This window comes from Ornithorhynchus anatinus, chromosome X4, assembly GCF_004115215.2.
Source record: "Ornithorhynchus anatinus isolate Pmale09 chromosome X4, mOrnAna1.pri.v4, whole genome shotgun sequence".
Lineage (NCBI taxonomy): Eukaryota > Metazoa > Chordata > Mammalia > Monotremata > Ornithorhynchidae > Ornithorhynchus > Ornithorhynchus anatinus.
Genome location: NC_041752.1, coordinates 4522591 through 4532193, shown reverse-complemented (window position 1 = coordinate 4532193; position 9603 = coordinate 4522591). Strand labels below are relative to the sequence as shown.

Here is a 9603-nt window from a genome sequence, read left to right as displayed (position 1 = left end):
CAGGCTGCCCCTCCTGTGTGCAGAACACTTGGATAACGAGTAATAATAAATCATCATCACTGTGGTATTTCTTAGGCGTTCACTATGTGCCGGGCACCGTACTAAGCCCTGGGGTAGAGGCCTTGGGACTGGCACTGAGGCCTTGGGTGGGGGCCGAGGAGGAAGGAGGCCCCGACAGGTCCTTCCTTCCTGCTTCCTACTCCTCAGGGGCAGGGCAGGGCAGGGCCGGGCAGGGCAGGAGAACAAGGCCTCATTGTGTGTCTGAGGGGCAGTGCCACAGCCAAGGGGAGGCCAGTGCCAGGACCAGGCCAGTGCCAGTGCCAGGGGAGGCCAGAGCCAGGAGGAGGCCAGGCCCGGTGTCAGAGCCAGGAGGAGGACAGTGCCAGGGGAGGCCAGGCCCAGTGCCAGAGCCGGGGGAGGCCAGTGCCAGGGGAGGCCAGAGCCAGGAGGAGGCCAGTGCTAGGGGAGGCCAGGCCCAGTGCCAGGGGAGGCCAGATCCAGGAGGAAGCCAGTCCAGTGTCAGAGCCAGGAGGAGGACAGTGCCAGGGGAGGCCAGGCCCAGTGCCAGGGGAGGCCAGAACCAGGAGGAAGCCAGTCCCAATGTCAGAGCCAGGAGGAGGACAGTGCCAGGGGCGGCCAGGCCCAGTGCCAGGGGAGGCCATGGCCAGGCCAGGGAAGGCCAGTGCCAGGGGAGGCCAGAGCCAGGAGGAGGACAGTGCCAGGGGAGGCCAGGCCCAGTGCCAGAGCCAGGGGGAGGCCAGTGCCAGGGGAGGCCAGAGCCAGGAGGAGGCCAGTGCCAGGGGAGGCCAGGCCCAGTGCCAGGGGAGGCCAGAGCCAGGAGGAAGCCAGTCCCAATGTCAGAGCCAGGAGGAGGACAGTGCCAGGGGCAGCCAGGCCCAGTGCCAGGGGAGGCCATGGCCAGGCCAGGGAAGGCCAGTGCCAGGGGAGGCCAGAGCCAGGAGGAGGACAGTGCCAGGGGAGGCCAGAGCCAGGAGGAAGCCAGTCCCAGTGCCAAAGCTAGGAGGAGGCCAGTGCCAGGGGAGGCCAGGCCCAGTGCCAGAGCCAGGAGGAGGCCAGTGCCAATGCCAGGGGTGGTCAGAGCCAGGAGGAGGACAGTGCCAGGGGAGGCCAGGCCCAGTGCCAGAGCCAGGAGGAGGCCAGGCCCGAAGGGAAGGGATGGGGAGGAGAGGAGGGTGACTCTCCTTCCACCTCCCCACTCCCAGCTTGTCCGTTCACCAATCTATCCAACAATTAAATGTATTTTAAATTGACTTCATTTACTTATTAATTTACCATTTAGTTATTTTATCTATTTCGTCTGTGTGGTATTATTTATTATTTTGTGTATTAATTGTATGTGTTACCGTTGTGTATTATTTATTTTTGTAGTATTGATTATTTTATCATTTATTCCTTGTGTCATTAGTGGATGTGTTTGGGGTGTTGTTATTATTCAGGACTTATCACTGATTTTTTATTTATTTTATGTATGGTTATTCATTTCTTTATTATTTATTTAATTCATCATTATCGATTTATTACTGATTTGTTTTATGTTCGGTTATTATTTCTGTATTATTTATTTATTTTCCGTGTTACTATTCATTATAATTGATTTATTACTTATTTGCTATGCCCAGCCTGACTGGCTCGTATCTACCACGGCTCTTAGTGCGATACTTGGCACCCAGAAAGCGCTTAACAAGTAACACAAAGTAAAATAAGTAAGTAAATAAATGCTTCTTTACCGTAGCGCTCAGAACGGTGCTTGGCACATAGTAAGCGCCTAACGAAGACCATCATCATCATTATTATTATTATATTAAAATAAATAACAGATTAGGGCAGCAGGACACGTGCATAGGTGTAAGCAGGGCTAGAGGTGGGGCCGGTATCAAGGTGATAATAATAACTGGGGTGTTTGTTAAGCGCCCAAGTAGGTGCCGGGCGCTGTACTAAGCGCTGGAGTGGATAGCGGCAAATCGGTCTGGACGCAGTCCCTGTCCCACGTGGGGTTCAGGGTCTTAAGGGGGTCCAGCCCCAAGTGCACTGGGAGCGGAGAAGGGAGGGCAGATAGGAGGGGTGAATCAGGGAAGGCTTCTTGGAGGAGGGCACCCGAGCCTCCCCTGGGATCCTCGTTCATTCAGTCGGATCCAGTATTTATTTATTTGGTATTTATTGAGTATTTCTCGGTTCTTTCTTGACGGCGTGCAGAGCACCGCCCCGTCCTCCCCCCGCCTCCCACCCCACACCCCTAACAGCTCTGGGTTGCCCCCTCCTCCAGGAAGCCTTCCTAGATTGGAAGACAACCATTCCCTCTCTCCCCCGTGGGTACTTGCCGCCGTCACCCCCGCAAAACCTGCCTGCTAATTCCGTTGGCGTGGACTCCCCCAAGTGCTTAGTACAGAGGTAATTATCTATCTATCTAGACAGATATCTATATACAGAGATATCTATATCTATATATACAGATATCTAGACAGATGGATATTTATCTATCTAGACAGGCCTGGACAGAGCCCAGGCCTGGGCGTCGGAAGGACCTGGGTTCTAATCCCGGTTCCACCCCTCGTCTTCTGGGTGACCCAGGGCAAGTCGCTTCACTTCTCCGGGCCTCGGCTCCCTCCTCTGTAAAATGGGGATGAAGACCGTGATCCCCATGTGGGACAGGGATCCTGTCCAACCCGATTATCTTCTATCTATCCCAGCGCTTAGGACGGCGCTTGGCACATAATAAGCGCTTAACGAATACCACAATTATAATTATTTTTTACTAAGCATATAGTAAGCGCTCCCTAAATGCCGTCGATTAATTGATCGACATTCATTGAAATCTCCATTTTAGAGATGTGGAAATGTGGGCACCGAAAATAATACTAATAATGGTATTTGTTAAGTGCTTACTAGGTGCCAGGCACTCTTCTGAGCGCTGGGGGAGGTAGAAGGTGATCGGGTCGTTCCCCGTGGGGGTCACGGTCTTCATCCCGTTTTCCAGATGAGAGAACTGAGGCCCAGAGAAGTGAAGTGACTTGTCACAGCTCCCCTCCTCCAGGAGGCCTTCCCAGACTGAGCCCCCCTTTTCCTCTGCTCCTCCTCCCCATCGCCCCGACTCCCTCCCTCCGATTGTCTCTCTCTGTTGCCAAATTGTCCATTCCAGGCGCTTAGTACAGTGCTCTGCACCTAGTAAGCGCTCAATACATATTATTCAATGAACGAATGCTCTATCCCCCCCCCCCCACACACCCCTTGCCTATATATGGACATATTTATTATTCTATTTATTCACGATGTGCACATATCTCCAATTCTATTTATTTCGATGGTATCGATGTGCGGCTCAGTGGAAAGAGCCCGGGCTTTGGAGTCAGAGGTCATGGGTTCGAATCGCGGCCCGGCCACTTGTCAGCTGTGTGACTTCGGGCAAGTCACTTCACTTCTCGGTGCCTCAGTTACGTCATCTGTAAAATGGGGATGAAGACCGGGAGCCCCACGTGGGACAACCTGATTCCCCTGTGTCTCCCCCAGCGCTTAGAACAGTGCTCGGCACATAGTAAGCGCTTAACAAATACCAACATTATTATTATTATTATTATCTACTTGTTTCGTTTTTGTCGTCCGCCTGCCCCCTTCCAGACCGTGAGCCCGTCGTTGGGCAGGGCTGGTCTCTCTCTGTTGCCCAGTTGTATTTTCCAAGCGCTTAGTCCAGTGCTCCGCAGTCAGCGCTCGATAAATCCGCCTGAATGAGCGAATGAACCAACACGGCGACGAGTGGCGGAGCCGGGAACCCGGATCCTTCTGACTTCCAGGCCCGGGCGCTCACCACTAGGCCATACCTGTGGGGGCCAGGAGGCAGCCAAGGGCAACCCGCTCTTCACGGAGGACGACGCCCGCCTGCCCGTGGAACCGGGGACCGGCCCAGACCGGACGGAGCTCCCTGGCTCCTGCGTCGTCGCGTGAGTCACTGCCTCGCCCTGTTCTGGCCGGGTAGGAAACACCCGGCCGGGCCCGGCTTCACCACGGACTCAACTCCATCCCCGCCCTCCCGGCCCCGGGGGGAAGCCGGGGTTCTCCGGGGTGGGGTGGACGGTCGTCCCGGCCCCACAGCTTCCAAAACCCCGCTTTTCCCGGGCCCGCTCGCCCAGAGCGGAGTGTGAGGGACCTGAGGAGCGGTGCGGCCCCGCGGGGAGAGCCCGGGCCTGGGATCCATTTATTCAGTCGTATTTACTGAGCCCTTACTGTGTGCAGAGCACCGGACTAAGCCCTTGGGAAAGCACGACGCAACGGTGAGACCACACGCATTCCCGGCCCACGAGTCCGGGAGCTAGAAGGGCCTGGGTTCTAATCCCGGCTCCGTCACTTGTCTGCTATGTGTGACCTTGGGCAGTTGGCTTTCATTCATTCCTTCGATTGTATTCATTGAGCGCTTCCTGTGTGCAGAGCACTGGACTAAGTGCTGGGGAAGGACAATTTGGCCACAGACAGAGACGATCCCGACCCGACAACGGGCTCACGGTCTAGAAGGGGGAGACAGACGACGACGACGAAAAGGAGACCCTTGACTTCTCTGTGCCTCAGTTCCCTCGCCTGTAAAACGGGGATTAAGGCCGTGAGCCCCACGTGGGACACGGACTGTGTCCAACCTGATGATCTCAGGTCTACTCCAGCGCTTAGCACAGTGTCTGGCACCTAGTAAGCGCTTAAATCGCATTTTAAAAAAAGACCTCCAGGTCCCCCCAACGCACACCCGCACCCAGCTGCTCCCGGAGTCCAGCTCAGGGACCCTGATGTCCGCGGACCGGCGTCCCGTGGCAAGGATGGGGAAAGCGGAGGCAGAGCTGAGCAGATTTCAGGTTTATTAGTCGGAGGGCGATGCCCGACCTGGGGGTGGAGGTGGAGCTGCCGGATGGAATGTCACCCGGATGGAGGTCAAACGGCACTTGAGCTGGAAGTTTTTCCCCCACACCCCGTCTTCGGCCAGTTTGGGGTCCCCCCGTGGTCCCCGCGGACGAGCGGCAAGAGGCCCGGGAGAGGGCCAGGCCGGGCGGGGTGCTGGGGAGCAAGGGGCCGGCCCGGGGACCCCCGCGACGTCAAGGAGGGCGGGCGCTCGCCGGGATCGGGCAGCTCGTCGAGCGTCCGTGGAAACTCCCGCACCGACATGGAGGACGGCGTCCGCCCCCAGAGGCTGCGGGGCAGGCCCGGGCCTCCTCTTCCTCCTGGCTCCGGCGGGGGAAGCGTCGGGGGCGGGGGATACACCGGGGGGCTCAAGGAGACGGGGACGGAAGGCCTCGTGGGGGGCGGGGGGCATCGACACAATCGCCGCCACAGACGGGCAGTGGAGTAAAGGCGGGTGGTGGGGCGGGGGTTTGGGGGTGGGCTCCGGCCCAGCACCCTCCGATGAAGAGCTGAGGCCTCTAGTAATAATAATAATATTGGCATTTTTAAGCGCTTACTCTGTGCCGAGCACTGAACAAGGGTTGTCCCACGTAGGATTCCCGGTCTTCATCGCCATTTTACAGATGAGGTAACGGGCACAGAGAAGTCAAGCGACTTGCCCAAGGTCCCACAGCTGACAGGCGGCAGAACCGGGATGAGAAGCCACGACCTCTGACTGCCAAACCCGAGCTCTTTCCACGAGCCACGCTGCCCGCCCCGTCCACATCTCCTCTACCCCTCCGCCCCAGGCGGGGAGCCCCATGCCCCGGCCTTAACTTGGGCAGCGTGGCTTAGTGGCTAGAGCCCGGGCCCGGGGGTCGGGGGACGTGGGTTCTAATCCCCGCCCCGCCGCTTACCGGCCGTGTGACCTCGGGCAAATCACTTCTCTGTGCCTCAGTTAACTCATCTGTAAAGTGGGGATTAAGACCCACGTGGGACAACCTGCCTTGTATCTACCCTAGGGCTGAGAACGGGGCCTGGCACCTAGTAAGTGCTTAACAAATACCATGATGATTGTTTTTAATTATTATTAGCAGGGCCCGGTGGTGGTAATCCGGGCGGGGATGCCCCGTCCCCCGTGCCCTCAGCTACCTGAGACACCCCGGGAGGTGCCAAGAGGTTTCTCCGTTCTGATAATAATAATAGTGGTATTCGAGCGTTTACTAGGTACCACGCACTGTTCTAAGCGCCGAGGCTAATCAGGTTCTCTTCTGTGGCACCCCCGTCCTTCTTTAAGAGGAGGAGCACGGCCTAATGGCAAGAGCCCGGGCTTGGGAGTCAGAGGTCTTGGGTTCTAACCCCGGTTTCGCCACTTGTCTGCTGGGTGACCTAGGGTCAGTCACTTCACTTCTCTGTGCCTCGGTTGCCTCGTCTGTAAAGTGGGGATTGAGCCTGTGAGCCCCTCGTGGGACCCCCTGATGACGCTGTATCTCCCCCAGCGCTTAGAAGAGCGCTTGGCAGGCCGTAAGCGCTTAACTATTATTCTTCTCCCCCAACGCCCCAGCCCAGAAATGGAGCCTCTCCCAGGGCCCCAGAGAGAGAGAGAGAGGGCCCGGGAGGCCGGAGGTCATCCTGACCGCCGCCCGCGCTCCCTGGCACCCCGGCTCCGGCTTGCCACCCGTCCGCCGGGCCCGGCCCGAGCGCCGGGGTCCCCCGGGGGGGCTCAGGAGACGACGCAGCAGCAGGGATGGCACCGGCAGCAGGGAGGGCAGTGACAGCAGGAACAACACGGGCAACAGCAGCAGTTGTGGGCGATGTCGTCCCCGGGCCCCCGCGGCGGGACGGTGGCGTAAGGGGGCTCCGGGCAACCCGCCGGCCGCTTGAGGCCGGCGTAGGGGTTCCCCGGCCGGCTCTGGGGCTCCTGGGCCCCGGGTCCCCCCTTGGCCTCCCCCGGGCCGCAGAGGGGCTCGGCGGGCCGAGGCCGGGGGTCCGGGTCGGGCTCGGCCCGCCCGAAGTCGGGGCGCAGCTGGGCTCGGGGGATGCTGACGCAGGCGTAGGGGTTCTTCACCTCGGCCTCGTGAGGATCCATGCGGCGGCACGCGGCGACCCGGGGGAAACGCTTCCGCTCCGGCCTGGCCCGCTCCCCGCCCTGGCCTGGCTAACGAGGACCCGGAATCCGGTCTGGGGAGAGGGAAGGAGAAATGATCATTAATCAGAGCGATGATAATAATTTTGTTAATGAATTGTACATCGCCTTGATTCTATTTAGTTGCCATCGGTTTTTACGAGATGTTCTTCCCCTTGACGCTGTTTAGTGCCATCGTTCTTGTCTGTCCGTCTCCCCCGATTAGACCGTAAGCCCGTCAAACGGCAGGGACTGTCTCTATCTGTTGCCGACTTGTTCATCCCAAGCGCTTAGTACAGTGCTCTGCACATAGTAAGCGCTCAATAGATACTATTGAATGAATGAATGAATAATAACAGTCACGGAGGTATTTGCCGGGCCCTGTTCTGAGCGCCGAGGTGGATTCAAGCAAACGGGGTTGAACAGGGTAATGTAGACGGTGAACCCGTCGTGGGCAGGGATCGTCTGTCTCTGTGGCTGAGTTGTAATAATAATAATAATAATGTTGGTATTTGTTAAACGCTTACTCTGTGCAGAACACTGTTCTAAGCGCTGGGGGAGATACAGGGTCATCAGGTCGTCCCACGTGAGGCTCACAGTTAATCCCCATTTTCCAGATGAGGGAACTGAGGCACAGAGAAGCGAAGTGACTCGCCCACAGTCCCACAGCCGCCAAGTGGCCGAGCCGGGATTCGAACCCATGAGCTCTGACTCCCAAGCCCGGGCTCTTTCCACTGAGCCACGCTGCTTCACTGTACTTTCCAGGCGCTCAGCACAGTGCTCGGCACAAGGTAAGCCCCACTGAATGAGTGAAGTGGCGTGACCGCCCGCCCGTCTGCTCCTTGTGGGCCGAGACGGCCTCCCAACTCCCGCTGTCCTCTCCCCAGCGTTCAGTCCAGCGCTCCGCACGCGGTTAGCGCTCCGGAAACACGACGGGATGAGCGGCTGAACGCGTCAGGGCGGAGAGTGCGAGTGGAGAAGCAGCGAGGCTCAGTGGAAAGAGCCCGGGCTTGGGAGTCAGCGGTCGTGGCTTCGAATCCCGGCTCCGGGACTGTGGGCGAGTCACAACTTCTCTGGGCCTCAGTTCCCTCATCTGGAAAATGGGGATTAACGCGGGACAACCCGATTACCCTGTATCTCTCCCGGCGCTTAGAACGGTGCTCTGCACATAGTAAGCGCTTAACAAACCCCAACATTATTATTGTTATCCAGGCGGGCTGGGGGAGGCCTAAGGCGGGAAGGGCCCGGACTCCTGAGTCCCGGGGGGCTGGAGGTTGGGGAGGGGGTGGGATGAGGGTCCCCCAAAACCTCTCTTCTGGATTCCCTGGGCAGCCCCCCTCCCCCTCCAAGGGGACACACCCTCACTCACACACGTACGGGTACTTACTGAGCGCTCACCCTGCGCAGAGCACTCAGCTAAGCGCCTGGGAAAGGACGAGCGCGCAAGGTTTGGACCGTGAACCCGTCGTGGGGCAGGGATGGGCTCCATCTGTTGCCCAACTGTCCTTTCCAAGCGTTCAGTCCAGTGCTCTGCCCAGAATCAGCGCTCAGTAAATACCATCGGGTGAATAAATACGCCACACACACAGAGACCCGGACCCAGCCGGGTGGAAAGTAATGCTGGTATTTGTTAAGCGCTTACTATGTGCAGAGCACTGTTGTAAGCGCTGGGGGAGATGCAGGGTACTTACCGAGCGCTCGCCGGGCGCTGAGCCCTGGACTAAGCGCTCGGGAGAGGCCGAGGGCGCACCATGCGACGCCAACACACACGAGCCAGTCGAAAGTAGTTTCCGAGAGCTCGCCCTTGTGCCGAGCACTGCGCTGAACGCTCGGGAGGGGCCCAGGTCCACCCAGGTAAAGAGGAGCAGAGACACACACCCGGACACAAGTGAGTCGATCGTACTTACGTGTGCCGAGCACTGGACTAAACGGTCGGGAGAGGACGAGGGCGTCGTAAGAGCCGGACACACACACCCAGAGACAGACGCTCGGGGTGTGCGTGTGTGTGTCCCCGGTGGCGGGGGGGGGGGGTCCCCCGGCCTGTCCTGCCCTGCCGGGGCCGGGGGGTGGACCTGGGCCGGGGGCGGGGCCCGGGGGAGGGGCCTGGGTGCCCTGGCCTGCCCCAGCCCGGGAGCGAGGGGAGGCAGGGACCAACCCCCCTCCCCCCCACCGCCATCGGGCAGCATCACTAGCCCGGGAGCAAGGATTTAAGGCAGCTGGAGAGGAAGGGGCCAGCCCCCCGTGGCGAGCCCCCCATGGCCGTCATCACTAGCTCAGGAACAGGGGAGGCAGGGGCCAGCCCCCCCCCGCCCCGTGGTCATCACTAGCCCAGGAGCAGGAGGAGGAACGGATGAGCCCCCCATGCCCATCATCACTAGTCCAGAAGCGAGGGAAGGAAGGGGCCGGCCCCCATGGCCATCACCAGCCCAGGAGCAGGGAGAGGAAGGGGCGAACCCCCCGTGGGCATCCCTAGCCCAGGAGCAGGGAGAGGAAGGGGCGAGTCCCCCCGTGGGCATCACTAGTCCAGGAGCAGAGATTTAAGGCTGCTGAGGGGCGAGCCCCCAATGGCCTTCATTAGCCCAGGAGCAGGGATTTAAGGTAGCCGA

At 59.2% G+C, this 9603-nt stretch overlaps 1 protein-coding gene across 1 annotated transcript; it reads right to left on the bottom strand.

Annotated features, from left to right (window-relative positions):
- Positions 1-6353: 6353 nt before the first annotated feature.
- Positions 6354-9015, bottom strand: CYSRT1 (cysteine rich tail 1). Its single transcript, XM_029054451.2, has 2 exons — positions 8905-9015; positions 6354-7053 (listed from the first exon to the last, which is right to left on the bottom strand). Exon 2 carries the CDS (start codon positions 6959-6961, stop codon positions 6596-6598), a length of 366 nt encoding a protein of 121 aa, XP_028910284.1. The 5' UTR covers positions 6962-7053; positions 8905-9015; the 3' UTR covers positions 6354-6595.
- Positions 9016-9603: the final 588 nt, after the last annotated feature.